Genomic DNA, 19282 nt, shown 5'->3' with positions numbered 1-19282 from the left:
GAGTCAAAAATAATCTTATTTAAAAATATCAGCTGTAACAACGAATATAGAATATTTTCTTCAACAATAAATTAAATAAAAGAATAATACTACGAACTACCGTTTTTGATGCTGTTAATCACATTTTTTTATGAACTTGCTTGCCTTATTGACTTGCGACACTGTCAACCCCGTTAGGGATTACAAGCGTGTAATTATTTATTAAATCCAAATAATGTTATACTCAGTGTGTGTTGATCCACTATCTCTGATCTCTGTCTCATTACTAACACTTTCAAGGACAAAACGTCTAATGACGTTCCGATTCCAAGTTGTCTACTGTGTTGTGTTGTGTTGTTGTTGTTGTTGTTGACTCTCAACTAAAATAGGTAATATGACCCCTTGAAATCGGAACGTCATTAGACGTTCTGTCCTTGAAAGTGTTAAGGTAACACCCAGAGGGGGTGAGGTAAATCTAGCTCGGAAACGAGTTGGTGCGGGGCGACGAGTTCCCGTTAGAAAGTTTATTCTTTATTCTGTTGTACGAAGTCAATTAAACTGAGTACGTTGTTATATTAGTTTCTCTCTCTTTATTTTCAATGATCAAAGGAATTCCTTAAACAGTTATTATGATATGAGAGAATTGCCAATTATTTTTTCCCTAAAGAGAAATAATTCCTCACACGAGGTACTCATTATAACAGACATAACGGCCTCTGGTTTGGTGTCTATCTGAAGGTCCCGGGTTCAATTCCCGGTAGGGATGAAGTACATTATCAGAAAAAAAACTTTGTCGTGGGTCGTGTACTAGGTTCAAGATAACTTATGAAATTCTGATTACTATATAAAGACAGATCTAAAACTAACGAATTTTTTTTTCTATTTAACTTATTTATGAATATATCGCGCGGGTGAAGTTTTTTTTGTCGTTACTTATTGTAGATTTGCCGCAGATGGCATTAACTACTTGGCCGGACAAATGGGGAGCGCTGAGGGCTCTCACCCGGTACAAAATTTAAGACAACAGGCGCGAACCTCGGCTCAGGGCGTCGTCTGAGAGGAAGAATATTTGAAAGAATTAATCGACCCCAGTGGGTCGATAGCGATAATCGCGCGCGTGTGAAGCAATCTAGCAAGTATTTATGTTCGGCCATGTTTATTTCCCGTCTCTATACATAAAATGATATTTCCGCGTACGCCGATTTATTTATGACTGCGTTATAATGTTTCTGGTATAATTTTACTCAAAAAAATGGGACGATAAAACATTTATTATATCACAACGTCGGTCGACGACTCACCGCATGTTCGAGTAACTATTGAAACTGTTTATTCAAAATTACGACATTGTTATCTCAAACAATTCCCATAATTTGTTTATTCCAACTTGGAGTTTCATTTCACTGGAACCACAGATTAGGTTGCTGTTACATGGAAACAACAACATTATCTTGTTACCAACATAACAATGTAAACAAAACGCATGTTCCGACTTTCAAACAAGTAATGTTTATCTTAAAATCGATATTGTTGTAAACTTTCTTCAGGCCCTGCGTGGCATCGGCGGCGCGAGTCGCGAATTTTAAAAATCTAAAGTTCCACCAATAGACCCAGCGTATGTCATCCACGTGGCGTGGATAGACGTTCCCCGGTTCATGGTATTAAAAAACCAGCCGGGTCTGCATGACAATGAGCGCTTCGACCAATAAACGATACGAATGCTATCTACTTAGATTGAAACGGTTATTGGTCGACGGCTTCAATAAAATTCGCGCCGCGCGCGGCGCGCTTGTTGTGCTGGGCCTACAGATGTGCTCAAAAGTGCCCAGCTGACGTCATCCCTCTCTGTGTTGCCATTTCGTAAAAAATAAATTACCCACGACCACCTACATAGGTACCTACATAACCTAACCTGATGGCCGATACAGTAGAGGAGTCATAAAACCAGATAAAACTTTTATGCTTCGTCCAAAAATTTGAATGTAAATCACGTGCGAATTTTCCGGAAGTTATGAACAAACATTATTACCCACCCTATTTATAACGTAAGCAAACTCATAATATTATAAAGCGACCGTATCAATCATTCCAGACAAGTCCAAAACTTTTCGGATTTCATAACTTTCATCCCCGAAATATGATGTAAAAGTGTATACATTACATAAAAAGTATTATCATTATATTCGTGTTTAGTATTTAAGAAACATTAGAATGCAAAGAAAACACAAAAAGATAAAAACAATCCTTATTCATATTTGTTGAAGGGCCACTGTCTTTATAAAGCGTTTGTAAGTTGCTTCAAAAATAAAAAAGTAAGTACATTGCTTTAATTTTTTAATATTCATCGGCAATCATCGTATTTTTCAATAAAACGAATGCTAATTTCCATGTTCATCAGTTATTAGATTTACCGTGTATCAGAATTTGAATTTAGAACTAATTATGTAGTTAATATTTTATTTTTGTTTTATTCTCGCGGGAATCAAAACAAAAAAACAATAAAGTACTGAGTTCTGAATTCAAATTCTAATATTCTGATCAAACGATAAATCGAATAATTGATGAACATGGCATTCGTTTGCACCTATTCGGAATGGCTGACGGGCATTTATATAAGCTATATGTAAAAGGATCGCAATGTAGACTCAATCCAACTAAATTGTATAAATGAGTATCGGTTAATCACAAACATAAAACAATTTTCCATAATATACAGACGAAATTGAGAACTTCTGTTTTAAAGTCGGTTACAAACACCTGTCGCTTTTATCGCTAGCTTTATATCAATGCCTTTCGGAGGCGGTTGTAAAACCCGCAGGAGCAGCGTTTGGGCTAAATTATATTAGAACCCAAGAGTTACGAGTTGGGAAATGAAATAAAATACCTACCTAGACTTTACGCAGTTTAAATTGAGTTGTCAGATAGGAAATCTTTTCCAAAATCTACGAAAGATTTACGGTGAAATTCACCTGGAGACACATTACTTATCCTGCTTCGATGTCTAATGAAAATTGTAAAATTCAAAGACATATTATATTAAACCAATGATTGTCGAATTTGTTTTCGAATTCATGTTTGGATTTGCCGCAGATAGCATTAACTATTTGGCCGGACATATGGAGAGCGCTGAGGGCTCTTACCCGGTACAAAATTTAATACAACAGGCCTGAAGTGTTTGGTGTCGCCTCTATGGCTAGATGGCGGTACACGGTAAGCATGACTTTTGTGTGGATTATCCGGGGTGTGATATGAGACAGGTCACGATATATGATGACTTGTAGCCTGTGCTTATTTCGATAGGGATTAAGGACGTGAGATGTGTCTGTCCTAAGCTTGCTCTGTGCCAAAGAGGGTAACGAAAATCCGGACATTTTCCGGATTAGGGTGGTGTGAACTTTAGTAATAAAGAGACGATATTTTTCGAAGTCACCGGCTCAATTTATGCAGGGATCGATTGCTGTAAAAGTTTTTTTTGTGAAATATTTTTTATACTAAAACGAATCTTTGTGAATTGAACATTATTTGGGATTTTGATAGACGAATTTGGGTTTTGGATCAGACGGTGACGCATTTTTTGTTTGAGATATGAACTTGACTATCATTTGACTAATGACCTAAACCTTATATATAACCCACACGATAGAAGAAGATGTAAGAAAATGCCAGTAAAAGAAGCAGTGCATAATGAAAATTATTCTTTCACGGAGGCTTGTCATTTACGCGTATTCATGGAGATACTAGAGGAGTTTTACCAACATGCATTACTTGTACTTAGGTCAAACATAAAGAATACACGTACAAAGCATCACGCCTGTTTCCCCAAAGGGATAGGAAGGGGTATATAATAGAACCTATTTTCATTAACCGGGCATAAATCCTGAATATTCAATGCGGCAAAAAATAATCAGCTTATAGGTAATCCAATGATGGGGATATGAAGTCATACTTCACCACGCTGCTGTGTTGCTGAGGAATAAACTGCCTCTCTGCCATCAGGTGTCGCTACTATAGAGGGTTCTTAAATTTTGACACTTCCCCATAATATTTGATCCCTAAAGATCTGAAAAAAGAAAACTTAAAAAGCTCACTTTCAATGAAAACTGCATTTTTCCTACTGATGGCAATTTATCACGAATTTTAGCTGGCAATTCATCAAAAAAGGCAATATTGCTATTTGACATTTATGTGCATTGCGCACTTACTTCCCTCATTCAGCGCTTATCGCTATCGACCCACTAGGGTCGATTAATTCTTTCAAATATTTTTCCTCTCAGACGACGCCCTGAGCCGAGGTTCGCGCCCAACTGGGCACCCTCAGGCCTGTTGTCTTAAACGTTGTACCGGGTGAGAGCCTTCAGCGCTCATTTGTCCGGCCAAGTAGTTAATGCCATCTGCGGCAAATCTACAATAAGTCACGTCAAAAAAAAAAAGCGCACTTACTTTTATATGCGCATAAATGACAAATTGCAATATTGCTTTTTTAGATGAACTGCTTCGATGTGGCCTTTTTAACCCCCCTGTTAAAATTTTGGAACACTCAACAGTGCTGCCGCCTACATTTGAACTTCTAGGTTTTATACTCATTATAGGTTTTTTTGTTTCTTTTTTCATTTTGCTACGTTTGTTTGAAGTAAACCTGGCCAGACCAATGAAAATCTGAGCTCTATCAACTAATTTATCATCATCTCCCTAAAATTATCCCATTTTTCACAGGGTCCGTTTACCTAACCTGAAGATTTGACAGGTCCGGTTTTTTACAACTTCTGACCTTCCAACCTGCAGAGGTAAAACCAGCCCAATATAGGTTAGGTCACATACCTCCGAAAATGCATTTCTCGGGAATGTGGGTTTCCTCACGATGTTTTCCTTCACCGCTGAGCACGTGATAATCATTTATGATCCAAACATAAATTCTAAAACAAATTCGACAATCATTGGTTTAGGCCTGTGCTGGGTTTGAACCTGCGACCTCAAAGTGAGAGGCAAGCGTTCCACGAACTGGGTTACCACGGGACTCTACAAATTATGAAATATAAAAAAAAGAAACGAGATTGGTCGTATAAATGCAACGGTAAGTCCTAGCACGTGGCTCCAGAATGGCGTGAAGCATTAGTTCAAGTTTAGCTGCGGCTGATTACCACCCTCCAGGCACAGCCGAGCTTGGCAACGTGAATCACGTGCCAAAGCGGTGCGATTACCTGCAGAAGTAATCCGAGAGGGAAACACTAAATAATATAATTAAAGCACATAATAACGGGTTCTTACCCGAAGAACCCGTTATTATGTGCTTTAATTATGATAATAACCGCGTAAACTTAAAACAACTAAATAATATAGTAAGTATAAGTGGGTGAATATCAAAATGTCAAGTTTGGTGGCGAACTTTCATATTATTTTTTCGTGAACAATTGGGTTCCGAAATGAAAAAGGATAGTTCTTGCTACGAGGTAACTATCCTTTTTCATGTCGGAACCCAATTTTTCACGAAAAAATAATATGAAAGTTCGCCACCAAACTTGGCATATTTTGATATTCACCCAAGTAATACTGTACGGCCTCCCTGGTCCAGTGGTTGAGCGTTAGGCTCACGATCCGGAGGTCCCGGATTCGAATCCCGATGGGGAAATATCGCAAAAAAAACTTTGTGATCCCTAGTTTGGTTAGGACATTGAGCTGTAGGAAAGTGAGAATACTATGGAAGGATAAAGAATGGGAATTTGATTGTTTATGGTATGAATGGAGACTGGTTAATAAATGGGACAGTTTAAAAAGTAAGAAAGGCGAGTCTTTGGTGCGATGTCGGTCGGGTTAGAGGATTTTGTTAGGAGTAAAGATATTTAAAATATCCCGTGTTATTTCTATATCCCACAATTTACAGGCTGATTACCTGATTGTCCGAAAGTAATATGATCCGTGCTTCAGAAGATACGTTAAGCCGTTGGTCCTGGATACTACACACTGATGTAAGCGAGTAAGTAATCCTTACATAAGTCATGTCAGAAGCTTTTGACGGCTCTTGTTGCGGTCTTGCACCAACCATCATCATCTCCTTAGCATTATCCCGTTTTCAAAGAGTCTGCTTACTTAACCTGTAGGTTTGACAGGTCCAGTTTTTCCATAGGGTGTTAGTGACATCGTAACGAATACTAAGGGGGATAATTCAGACCAGCCTCCATTCATACCATAAACAATCAAATTCCCATTCTTTATCCTTCCATAGTATTCTCATGATTCTGAGTTAATATCAAGTGGAATTTTCCGTCACAAAATTCATGATTTTTTTTAGTTTTGTTAAATTATTTTTAATTTTATACTTTTGCCGTGGAAAATTCCACTTGATATGAACTCAGAATAATGAGCTGAATCATCCCTCTCAATATTTGTTCCGATGTCACTAAGACCCCGTGCAAGTACATACAGATAGCCATATATAGGTGTTAGTGACACAGTAACGAATACTGAGGGGATGATGCAGACCACGATTCTGACTTGATATCAAGTGGAATTTTCTGTCGGAAAGTTCATGAAAATTTTTGTTTTTTTAATTATTTTCAGTTACTTTTGCGACGGAAAAGTCCACTTGATATTAACTCAGAATCATGGCCTGAATCATCTCAAAGTTGTCGTTACGATGTCACTAACACCCTGTATACATATAAGAGTAAGTATTACGTCTATCAACTGAGATTCACTTAAAGTTCAACGGGGTCAAATTGAGGACAGCTAGTCTTTAGTTGAACTCTTCAGTAGGCGCATAGCTAGCTGTATTCATTAAGAAGAGACTATGACAAGATTGCAGGGTAAATTTACGTCCCGAGGGTGGCAATTCCAAAAGGATTTTGAACTTTAAGCACTGCCGAGTTGTTTTAGTTTACGCAGTTATTATCATAATTAAAGCACATAATAACGGGTTCTTACCGCGTTTTAATGGAGATATGAGACTCCCGATATTTCGATAGTGTTGCAAGTGCCATGATCACGGGATGACTGAGTCTCATATCCCCATTTAAACGCGGTAAGAACCCGTTATTATGTGTTTTAATTACTGCTGAGTTGGTTTATATTACCCATATTATTACAGCGTAATTGTTATTCTTATCGTGTGGGTTGGGAGGTGGATTACCAGGCTCATCAACCCTGGTGTCAGGGTTATTATTGAGCCTCCAGGCCCTTGACGTGGCTCATGTAAATACATACTTATATCACTAAGTAATAACCAGGACCAAAGTGTTAAAGTACCTTCCAAAGCACGGATCATGTTACTTTCGGGCAATCATGTGATCAGCCTGTAATGTCCTAACCCACTACGGATTACAAACTGATTTATGTGACGTCCCCACCGGAATTTGAACCCGGGGTCTCCGGATTGTGGGCCCAACGCTCAACCGCTGGACCATGGAGGCCGTTAGCGTAGCTGACGAACCTCTTAGAGAGGTTTCCAGGATTTATGTTCGATTAAAGGCCAAAATCTCTCTCACTATTACACGGGACATCGCTAGCGAGGAGTGAGTGTATGTACGGTCACGAGTACTAATATGTTTACACTTTGAAACCATGTCGCATTAGCTTTTTTGACAAATTAAACCATAGTCTCATTAAATGTCAAATATGATAGTGCGACAGGGTTCTAAAGTGGGTACATGATATTGCTCATGTCTGTACTATACATCTCTGCCTACCCCTTCGGAGATACAGGCGTGAGCAATGTTATATGATATTCTTATACGCCTTAAAATACCGTCAATCGAACTAAGAATCAATGTTACTGATTAAAATCTGAAAAAAGGTACATTTTACTGATTAAAAAAAACTGAATCATTTTTAAATTCTCATTTCACTGATATGTGTACTTTTCTATTTATAGGTATAAAAGTGAGTATGGAAACCGTTGTAAAGAAAAACCTTTGATGTCAAAGCGTGTAAACAATTTGTCTTTGATCAACATAGTTGCTCCTTCAACGTGTTCACCTTGTCGGAGGTGTCAAACTTGTCAGTTTTTTGTAACAAAGTACCGAACATACTATGTACATATTAAACTTCTCTCCTCCTCTGTTCTTGTGTTGTTTGACAAGAGAAGTGTATTAGGATCGAAGCAACTGGAATTCTGTTTACCCCAGTGCGAAAAAGACGTGAGTTTATGTTTGTATGTTTGTATATATTATGCAAAGTATAATGCTTTGTTTGGTAAAGACATTGCAGGCTTGAATCACCGGATTATCCAGAAAAGTAACATGATTCCGTGTTTGGGAAGGCATGCTAATCCCGGGCTACTAGCCCAAATACCTCCACCAACCCGCAGCGGAGCAGCGTGGTGGAGAATGCTCCATACCCCCTCCGGTTGATTGGAGGAGGCATGTGCCCAGCAGGCTATATAGGCTGTTCATGTTATGCTTTGGACATAGGAATGTTATAGTATGGGCCATGTCTCACCAGTACACTACCCTCAATTAACTCAAGGAGGTATGGAGCATAGGCATTAAAACCGCATTGGAGCACCATAGTGGAGGCGTTTGTGCTAATAACCCAGGACCACACAGGGTGTTAATGACATCGTAACGAATACATCGTAGCGGCAGCGACGTGCGCTGGCCATGCGAAGCAACATGCTGGCGAGGAGGTTTGCTCGCTGCTCGAACGATGCGAAGGTTACCCTGTTCAAGGCGTACTGCCAGGCGTTCTACACCAGCCACCTATGGTACTCATTTACAAAGCACTCATATAACACCCTGAGAGTGCAATATAAGAATGCTTTTAGAGGCATGATGCGATTACCGTGGCGGTGTAGCGCGTCTGGCATGTTTGCTGAGCATAGGGTCAACGATTTTTTCGCGGTACTAAGAAATCTGAGGGCCTCCTTCGAACAGAGAGCACGTGCATCCCCGAACAAGTAGTATCTATATACTACGGCTTTTATATACATGACACGAATTTTAACAAGATTATTTATATGTGACATAATGTATATCCTGTTGACATGTTTAACCATTTAATTTAATTTATTTTATTGCATGGTATTTTATTTTGTTTTATTGTATTTTTTATTGTATTGAAATGTAATTTGTAATGCTATGGGACTAGTACCTGAAATAAACGATAAATAAATAAAAAATAAATAAAATAAATAATACTGAGGGGGATTATTCAGACCATGATTCTGAGTTATTATCAAGTGGAATTTTCCGGCGCATAACTGAAAATAATTAAAGAAAACACTGATATTGTCGACAGGAAAATCCACTTGATATCAACTCAGAATCATGGTCTGAATCATCCGTCAAAGTTTTCGTTACGATGTCATTCTCTCTTTAAATCAATCGAAGTAAAAACTCAATACATAGAACCATAGGAACTAAGCAAATTATTTTAGCAGAAATTGTTGTTATGTAACACGTGTTAACAATTAACCTCTCATATGCCGAGATACTAGACACAATAGATTTTACATTGTGTCTGGTCGAGATCCGCGTTCCGGCGTTTAAGGGGTTAAAAGCCTTCCAAAAAAAAATCAGGAAAATGATTTGCTTTTTAATCTATGGTTTCTGTCGAAATGAAATTCAATACCAATGTTGGAAAAAATAATATCCTGTGTACGTATATTTCAATAAACGTTTCGTGCAGTTTGACATAGGTACGAATAACTCAAAATACATAATAAAAAAATGATTGTAAATAAAGTTAGATGGTTTTTACATAATAATATTTGCTATAATAAAGCCGCCGGGCTGCGAGAGAAAACAAAACTATAAATAAGTAAGATATATACTTATAGATTTGTTGCCTACATTGCCTAAATCGTCTATTTTTTTTTACATATATTAAGTTTTCATATATATTTTGCGATAACAAAGTTAAAATACTAAACAATTTATTTAATTTTTAAGTGTTGTGTTTACGTGTTGGGTCCCAATTTTTAAATTGCCTGAATGTCTCGCTTTTGCAGAACAACAATGCTGTTGACATCTACAGCATGACCCCACAGCAAGATACCGTACGGCATTAGGCTCTATGGGAGTAGGCAAATAATCTTACTGCGCGGTTTCTACGCCGGTAATTAAACGATTTTTTTACTGCGAATGCTGCTGAGCTTTTTGAACAATTTTATCAATATGAGGACTCTAATGTAGATTAGCGTCTAAATAAATTCCCGAAAAAACAGCAGTATCAGGGAGATCCAGTTCCTTATTTTTTTCTTTAAGTAGCAGATTGTTTACAGTAAACCAAAATTTATCGTTTCTTGACTTTAAAAAGTAAGAAGGCAAATAGCATCACTTCATGTTTTACAAGACTAAGTAGGTCATTGATGTAAACTAAGAATAGGAACGGACCTAGAATTGAGCTCTGCGGGACGCCTATACTGACGTCAGAACCTAGAGATCTGGAGCCGTCTCAATTGTCACACACGTAAACTATTTAACAAGGCAAATTATTTTACACACAATCTGCAATACCAGCGTTGCGGACTGTGTTGTAAAACTGGTATTATTTTTTGTCTTCGTTTTTTAGTAGGGCGGAATGAGACTACATTCACAATAACTTATTATAGATCTTCCTGAAACTTCATTCACATATACCTATATTCTTACTTAAACAATACCCTATGGGTGTGTTGTGTTTGTTATGTTATGTTTGTTTATTCTGTAGGTAGCTCTAGAAAATAATTTATGCATGAAGGGACTACCAAGTTGCCTACACGTTTTCATTTGGCCAGGTGGTAATTCAACAGAAAACCGCAGCGGTTTGTATCTCACCAAATGGCAATCATTTATGTAACAGTCAGCGGGGAGCTCACTTGGTTTGGAGAAACAATTGTCCTGAATAAATAATAATTGAATCTTTCATACCGAAAAAGTCAGCAAGTAGAGAAGGGATTTTTCTGCTGTTTCGTCATCTTCAGGCCTCTTACATCTTTTCCAGATGATTTACCAGTGTATTGGAGGCACTATTTGGAGACAATTCGAAAAGAGGAGTTAGGATAAAAAGGGTAAGGCTTCATTTGTCGTTGACCACAAAGGTTGCAAGGAGCGGGTGGTAGTTATGAGGATTGTAACTTCTTGTCTTGAGACCATTGCCCAAATGAGCTTCTAACCGTTTCTTCGATTCTGCTACACACTATCCAAATCCCCTAGTAATTACAGCTTCAGAATACATCCTTCCCTCCTTTTCCCTCCCTCCTTTTTTGTGTTTGTTATTGTAGATTTGCCGCAGATGGCATCAACTACTTGGCCGGACAAATGGGGAGCGCAGAGGGGTCTCACCCGGTACAACGCTTAAGACAACAGGCCTGAGGGTGCCCAGTTGGACGCGAACCTCGGCTCAGGGCGTCGGCGTCGTCTGTATCGGGGTTAGTCTTTTTTGTATTGGTACTGTTGCTGTGACGTCTTCTACTATGAAATATTTTATTTGTTTCTGTAGATATGATTCGGCAAGTGAGCAACCGTAACACGTGTTCCTCTTATATTGCCGTTGTTATGGGCCTTGAAATCATAAAGTGTTTCATTCATAACATTTACGACAGGACGATTACGTGATGTATTACTTCATTGGACGCGTGTCCCACTGCTGGGAATAGGCAACGGAATATGACTAAGATATTCCGTTGCGACTAAACATTGGTGCTAATTCCTGTAAATACCATCTAATTTTATTTTAAGTTATATCTGTCATTTTCTTATCGACGTTCAAAATAATCACTAATCTTATAATAACCATTTTTACAAAGTTTCTGTTTAAGTGTGAAATCATTAGTAAGTATGTAGAATATTTTTTATTTTCCTTCTTTCTTTCTTTAAGACTGTTCATCAACCGTTCGACTTTTAGCGTGCATGATAGTAATTCTTCTTCATAGTAATTCTTATTTCATTTTATTATGATCCAAGTTCCACTATACAAGATAATTATCACTATAGACATAGATTTCCTTGTAGTATGTATATCTTATGATCGCTATTACGGTTTGTACCCAGCCCTTGAACTCTGCCAATTGAATCGTTCGTACTATTACCGCAAAGTATTTTGTATACCAACAGTATGATAACTTTTTACAAAGGATAACTTTAATTAAGTATATTAAGGACACAAACAGATTCGTCTCTCGTCTATCGTGTGGGTTATTATTGAGCTACCAAAGGCCCCTGACGACGTAACGACTATGTACTTAAATCAAAAGTAGTAACAGGGACCAACGGCTTAACGTGCCTTCCGCACGGATCATCTTTTGGACAATCAGGTGATCAGCCTGTAATGTCCTAACCAAATTAGGGATCACAAAGTGATTTTTGTGATATATGGGGACCGGGATTCGAACTCGGGACCTCCGGTAAGAAAATCAGCCAGTGTCCTTATTATTAAAGAGTTTTTACAACGAGAAGAGAAAAGTTCGTATATCTGTATAGAGATTTACTTATAAACCGAATTTTTGGGTCTTTCTCTTTTTCCTTATGTACATAGCCATACATAAATTCACGCCTATTTTCCACGGGGGTAGGCAATGACTATGGAATTCCATTTGCTGCGATCCTGACATATAGGTATGTATGTGTATGTATATACATATGTAAGTAGATAGAATAAACTGTTAAATAAATAAAGGTTTTTGTACATCAGGGTGATTAAAGAGGCCACATCGAAGCAATTCATCTAAAAAAGCAATATTGCTATTTGACATTTGCGCATACAAAAGTAAGTGCGCAATGCAAACAAACCTCCGCCCCCCACCCCCTTCAAGCAGCGTGATATACTTATTTATTTATGCTTATGCTCCGTCCGTACCCTTCCAACTCCAATTAATGGTGGCCAATTTTGTGTCGGACGATTGTAAGTAGCTACGAGTATGTAGGAGTGTGTGTCTCTGCTTACCCCGGTGGGAAATAGGCGTGAGTTTATGTAAAATTCAAAAAATTCAAAAATATTTATTTTTCAAAATTGGCTTACAAAGTTAGCGCTTTTTGAACGTCAAACAAAATTAAATTACATATTATGTAACTAGCTGTAAAACTACTACTACTACCACATCGGAATCTGTAACGCTGAGGGAAAGACGTGGCCAGAAAACCTCCCAGCACAGGGCCCTAGTCCTACTGTTTCATATTTTCCTTTCTTTTCTTTTTTTATCTCTTTTTTTTGTATGTATGTACGAGTATGTAGCTACCTACATAACCAACTTACAATCGTCCGACACGAAATAGGCCACAATTAATTTCACAGGCAGAACAAGTAATTACTTCGGAAGCCCCTGGATTTACATTTCATATCTACATAATTTAGTACTACTATCGTGTGGGTTGTCAGGTGGATTACCAACCTCAACGCTGATACCAAACAATAGACTCGGATGACAGTCGCGGGACAAAGCGTTAGTAACGCGAACACACAGGACTAACATCCTTAACCCTTTCACGGACAGAGACCATGGATCATTGATGGTTCATAATAGGTAGTATGACACCTTGGAATCGGAACGTCCCTAGACGTTCTGTATTTGAAAGTGTTAAACATGCACCAGTCCCTTCGGCTATCCGAATTCTTAACGCAGTATTCAAAGATGTAGACTTGTTTCACTGTACCTTAACACAATTCACGACAGCTAAATTATTTTATTTAAGTCAGATGAAAATGTTATTTTTTGTTATTGTTTTTTGTTGTTACTGACGTTTTTTGTATTATTAAGTCTCCTTATCGTGTGGGTTGTGAGGTGGAATACCAGCCTCATCGACCCTGTTATCAGGGTTATTACTGAGCCGCTAAAGGCCCCCGACATGGCTCATGTAACGACTGCATACTTACATCAGTAAGTAGTAACAGCGACCAACGGCTTAGCGTGCCTTCCGAAGCACTGATCATCTTATTTCGGACAATCAGGTGATCAGCATTTAATATCCTAACCAAACTAGGGATCACAAAGTGAACCCGAACCCGGGACCTCCGGATCGTGAGCCCAACGCTGGACTACGGAGGCTGTTATATTTTATAGTTATTGTATTAATAAGTAAGTAAGATGACATCACCGACTTAGGATAGTCTCCTGTAAGGGTGATGTTTTTCACTATCTAAATAAATAAATAAGTCCATAAATAAAGGGTGTACAAAATTTACTTAAAGGACGCGTACCTATGATGTATATGTGAAATAAATAAATAAATAAATAAATGATTACCCCAATTCGCATCCTGGGGGGTTGAAATGGCCACATCGAAGCAATTCATCTAAGAAACCAATATTTCTTTTTGTTGGCATTTGTTTGCATTGCGCACTTACTTTTATATGCGCAAATGTAAAATTGCAATATTGCTTTCTTAGAAGAATTGCTTCGATGTGGCCATTTTAACCCCCCTGAGCTTAGGTTTAAAGATTAATTATTCTCACTTAAGACAATGCAAAGTCGCTTACATGAGAAAAAAGATAAATTAGGATAAAACTAAAATTAAATATTTACATCGTTCACGTAAATCGTAGTAGACCAAAAATAAATACCATTTCACTCACTGTCACTTTCTTATTATTAAATTAAATATCAAACGGGTTTTAAACTACCTTTCCAAAATGTGGCGTGCTATTTTTTTTTAAAAGCGTTAAAGAAATTACATTTTTTAAGGTGCGAAGGTAGGTTATTATACTTATTTTATGACACGTAGTTTATACCCATGACAGTCATAAAGTTTGAATAGGTAGGTATTGACGTGTACCAACATAACGCAGTTACCAAACTGTTTACAAATATATTTCCTCTCCTATTACTCCAGTAATTGCAAGCATTGTGACCAACCGAACGACATTCTTTTTAACATTTTTTTTACCTCGTATGTATTTAGTACTCTATTTTTATTATGTCTAGTTTTTTTTGTGGTCCTGTAGTGTAAGGTAGTTAGCAAAAGGCCTCAAGCTTCCACATATAAAAATGAAATCACAAAAAAAAATCTTACGTTTACACAAACCTATAAGTATAATAACCTACAAAATGCTGTAAACAAAATGCTGCATTGAACATTTAAGTGGGGGTTTAAACTTTTAATTTATATTTTACGATAAAAATTTCATTTAAACCAACTTTCTATCTTCAGCCAGTTGTCTAACCCTATCCACATGTAGTTTGTGTATGTGATATCATAAATGAAGGCACGTCATAGAACAAATGGGTGTTTTATCGTTGACACTCCTTTCGCATAACACGCACGTCACACGGTCGTTATAACATGCTATTTAAAGTTGAAGTTCCGATCCTGGACATGAAAATACCTTATTTAATTTAAATGGCGACTTTGAAATCAAATTTGGAACTGTAATATTGTATCTACTTGGATAGAATAGATCTTGTTCCGCGTATTTTTAAGGTTCCATAGTCAAATATTAAATCTTAGAAAGCGTGGTTAAACTTGTATAAAAAGGATGAAAAGAGATTTAACGTTATTTATTTAACGCTATTTGAATATGGAATCTTTATGTGGGTTCAGCCATGGGCGATGTTAACTACGTACTCAAACGCATGCTAATTCGTTCGGGGCGTAAAACGCGTGCAAAAACGCTTCTCCCTGAACACTTAGTAATATCGTCATGCGTTTGTTTTTCCGGTAGACCGCGCCGCACGCCGCGCCGCCTCTTTACGCCCCGCGCGTCCCTGAACGCGGCCTTAAGTACAACGCTTCAACTTTCTTAATGCCCCTCAGCAATCATCGTATTTCCGGATACAAACGAATGCTAATTTCCATTTTCCAGGTCCCTTAGAAATCCGCACCACGCTTTTCCGATTTTCCTCTTTCAACACAAAAGGAAGCGCTCTCCGTAACCCGATTACAAGAAACAGGGCGACCATCAATTTAAGCCGCGTCGAGTACACTCGTGATACGAGCATTAACTTTGACACCACAAATTGGCGGCCAAGGTGGAAGCAGTTGTAGAGCTCGCCGGTCATTGGCCTTGGCATTGCTCTGGCTTGGCTCGCGACCAAATGGGTATCAAACCAGTATAAGATGAACTCTGACATTTGGAGATACTTGTTGCTTGCCGCTATATTGTTTGTTTATTTTATTGAGAAAACTTCGCTCGCGACTTCTTACGCGGGGACTCTGGTTATAGTGCGGTAAACACCAAGTCCGTCACTGGTTTTCGATCCGTACACTTCAAGTCGCCTCTCTCCATAGTAATGCTCTCAGACAATGTCTTGAGCCGAGCTTCGAGCCCACCTGGATATCGTTAGGCATATTGTCTTAAAATTTTCCCAACTGAGATCCCTCAACCATCATCTCCCTAGCATTATCCCGCTTTTCACAGGGTCCGCTTACCTAACATGAAGATTTGACAGGTCCGGTCTGTCCGACCTTCCAACCCGCGAAGGGAAAATGAGCCCAATACAAGTTAGGTCACATATCTCTGAAAATGCTCCTCACGATTTTCCTTCACCACTGAGCACTGTACAGGGTGTTAGTGACATCGTAACGAAAACTTTGAGGGATAAGTCAGACCATGATTCCGAGTCGATATCAAGTGGATTTTTCCGTCGCAAAAATCATGTATTTTTTTTTAGTTTTTTAAAATTATTTTCAATTCTATACTTTTGCGATGGAAAATTCCACTTGATATTAACTCAGAATAATCAGCTGAATCATCCCTCTCAGTATTCGTTACGATGTCACTTACACCCCTTACAAGTACATACGGTAGCCATACAAGTAGGTATGGATGTTAGTGACACCGTAACGAATATTGAGGGGGATGATTCAGACCATGATTCTGAGTTGATATCAAGTGGAATTTCCTGTCAAAAAATTTATGATTTTTTTTGTGTTTTTTTTTTTAATTATTTTCCTATCCATACTTTTGCGACGGAAAATTCCACTTGATATCAACTCAGAATCATGGTCTGTATCATCCCTCAAAGTTTTCGTTACGATGTCACTAACACCCTGTATAATCATTTGTGATCCAAACATGAATTGGAAAACGAATGCCCAAATACGAATACTAGAAGGCACATCACAATAAGTTCGAAAGTCCATTCGACTTTCTGAGTTTTAATTAATGTTTGGATAGTGGATAATTGATATGACGTAGTTTCCAGAATTTGTGCCCGGTTAATGGCAATGGGCTCGCCCCCTATTACATGGGAGTTAAAACATAGCTGGCAAGGGGGTATGTATACTATGGATACTATACACTGCTGCCTACTCTTTCAGGGATACAGACGCAATGCTATGTTGACATTTATTTCGTAGGACATAAATTATAAGCATTTTTTTTGATGTGACTTATTGTAGATTTGCCGCAGGTGGCATTAACTACTTGGCCGGACAAATGGGGAGCGCTGAAGACTCTCACCCGGTACAAGGTTTTAAGACAACAGGCCTGAGGGTGCCCAGTTGGGCGCGAACCTCGACTCAGGGCAAAAAAAATGAATTAATTAATCGACCCTATAGGGTCGATAGCGATAAGCGCTGATTGAGGGAAGTCGTCGACCACGCCGGCGGGGTCGGTATCGGGGTCCTGAAGTATTTGGTGTCGCGAGCTGATTGGCTGCCTCTATGGCTAGAGTAATCGGGTCGTCGGGAACCCATTATAAGCCATTATAAGCAATGGGTATAAGACGATATCGATATCATCGCCGATGTCGCCAATTGACGTACCTATCTGCAATTTTTGACGAAATTAAAATAGAAAAGAATATGTTTAATTATCAACAACTTTAAATATACCATCTTTTACAATTGACAATAAAACACAAATCACTTTAGCAAAAAAATTCAGATATTAGAAAAGTCAGCCACGATATGTAGGTACTGAAGTATCGGATGTAGGAGGATATTTTCCCGTCACAACAAATGGACGACCAATAAATGGCCATACGAGGACACCGAACACAACTACTCATCGTTTTTAAATAAGTATATAAATACTGCAAGTCCGTACGCATCTACGGTCACGATACACGGTCATTAATATGTATACACTTTGGTACCATGTCACATTAACTTTTTTGACAAATTGAACTGTAAGTCTCACTAAATGTCAAATATGTTAGTGCGACAGAGTCCTAAAGTGGATACATTATATTACTCATGACTGTACTTCGGATATCGCGCGCGGCATGTTTATTCCAACCCTAATGTTTATTCCACTTATCCTCAGGTGAGATTGAGTTCAAACGCGAGCCTATTTTATTAAAAAAAAAGATATAAATATAGGTAAACAAATGTACAGCCGGTTGAAAAAACACGGCGGTTGTCACGGAAAACCGAAATGAAAAATATGTTCTTTTTCACATTTCCGACTTTTCGCGCATACTGCCGCTTTCAGTGTCGTAACACGCTGTGCAATATTATTATTCATATCGTTATAGCAAAAAAATATAACGAACACCAACGTTCACTTTTTACCTCAACAATCCCTCAAGCACCAAAAAAAATATTATTTACTTTTTTACGTACCTATTTACCGTATTTTTTGCGTGGGAACAGGGTTACAAATTTTTTCTTTTTCTATTTTTTGTTTGATCTTATCGTAATAGATTGCATTACATTGCATAACATACAAAAAAATATAATAAAAATAAATAGCCTAAGTATAACGTCTCAATCAACAGGAAGGGGTACAGAGTTTAATTATATTATTTTTGAAATTATAATTTTATGTCATAAAGAAACATTTCTTTTAAAATAAAAAATCCACTTAAGCCAATTAAGACTGGCAAACAAAATACCCACCAATATAAAAAACCCATTGTAGCGATGTAACTCAATTCAAACAATAAATTAAAGTGAATTACAAAATTTACTTAAAACTCGAGCACCCAAATAAATTTAAGGAAACAAGAATTAATTATATAAAATTACCTTCCATGCTCTCTTCTTTGTCGTCGTCCGCCATTTTGGAAAAAAACTGCACAAAATTATTGGAACATTTTAATCACTACCTACACGTAGGCAAATATTTGAATGAAGAACGAATGATTTGTTCGGAAAACTTTTATAATATCGCGAAGTTGGTTGGGAGGTCCGACCGTACGACCATCCCCCACGGCGTTCTAATAAGAACTGAATAAACGCTAGGCGCGGGAAAATTTTGATCGTGTTACTTCGTTGAATCTGAACGGGGTACAAATATATTTCAGGGTACTTATTTATTAAATTATTATATTTGTTATGAATAACATTCCATAAGCCACAACTACGAGTAATATACGAACAATCGTTGACAGACTGGACTGCTTTTTCAGTACCACTGAATGAAGCTTATAATAGTGTTGACAAAAATTACTTTTATTTTGAAAATTTTGATTTAATTTAATTTACGTTGAATATATGTTATGTATATTATT

General features: G+C 37.8%; 1 protein-coding gene across 1 annotated transcript in view; it reads right to left on the bottom strand.

The window, feature by feature from the left end:
* Positions 1 to 18973, bottom strand: part of LOC126372724 (adenylate cyclase type 2-like) — a 201439-nt gene extending 182466 nt beyond the window's left edge. Inside the window, 1 exon segment of the mRNA XM_050018582.1 lies at positions 18798 to 18973. Coding sequence (XP_049874539.1) covers positions 18798 to 18831 — 34 coding nt within the window. The 5' untranslated portion in view covers positions 18832 to 18973.
* Positions 18974 to 19282: the final 309 nt, after the last annotated feature.

This window comes from Pectinophora gossypiella, chromosome 14, assembly GCF_024362695.1.
Source record: "Pectinophora gossypiella chromosome 14, ilPecGoss1.1, whole genome shotgun sequence".
NCBI lineage: Eukaryota > Metazoa > Arthropoda > Insecta > Lepidoptera > Gelechiidae > Pectinophora > Pectinophora gossypiella.
This window is presented reverse-complemented; position numbering and strand designations above follow the sequence as displayed.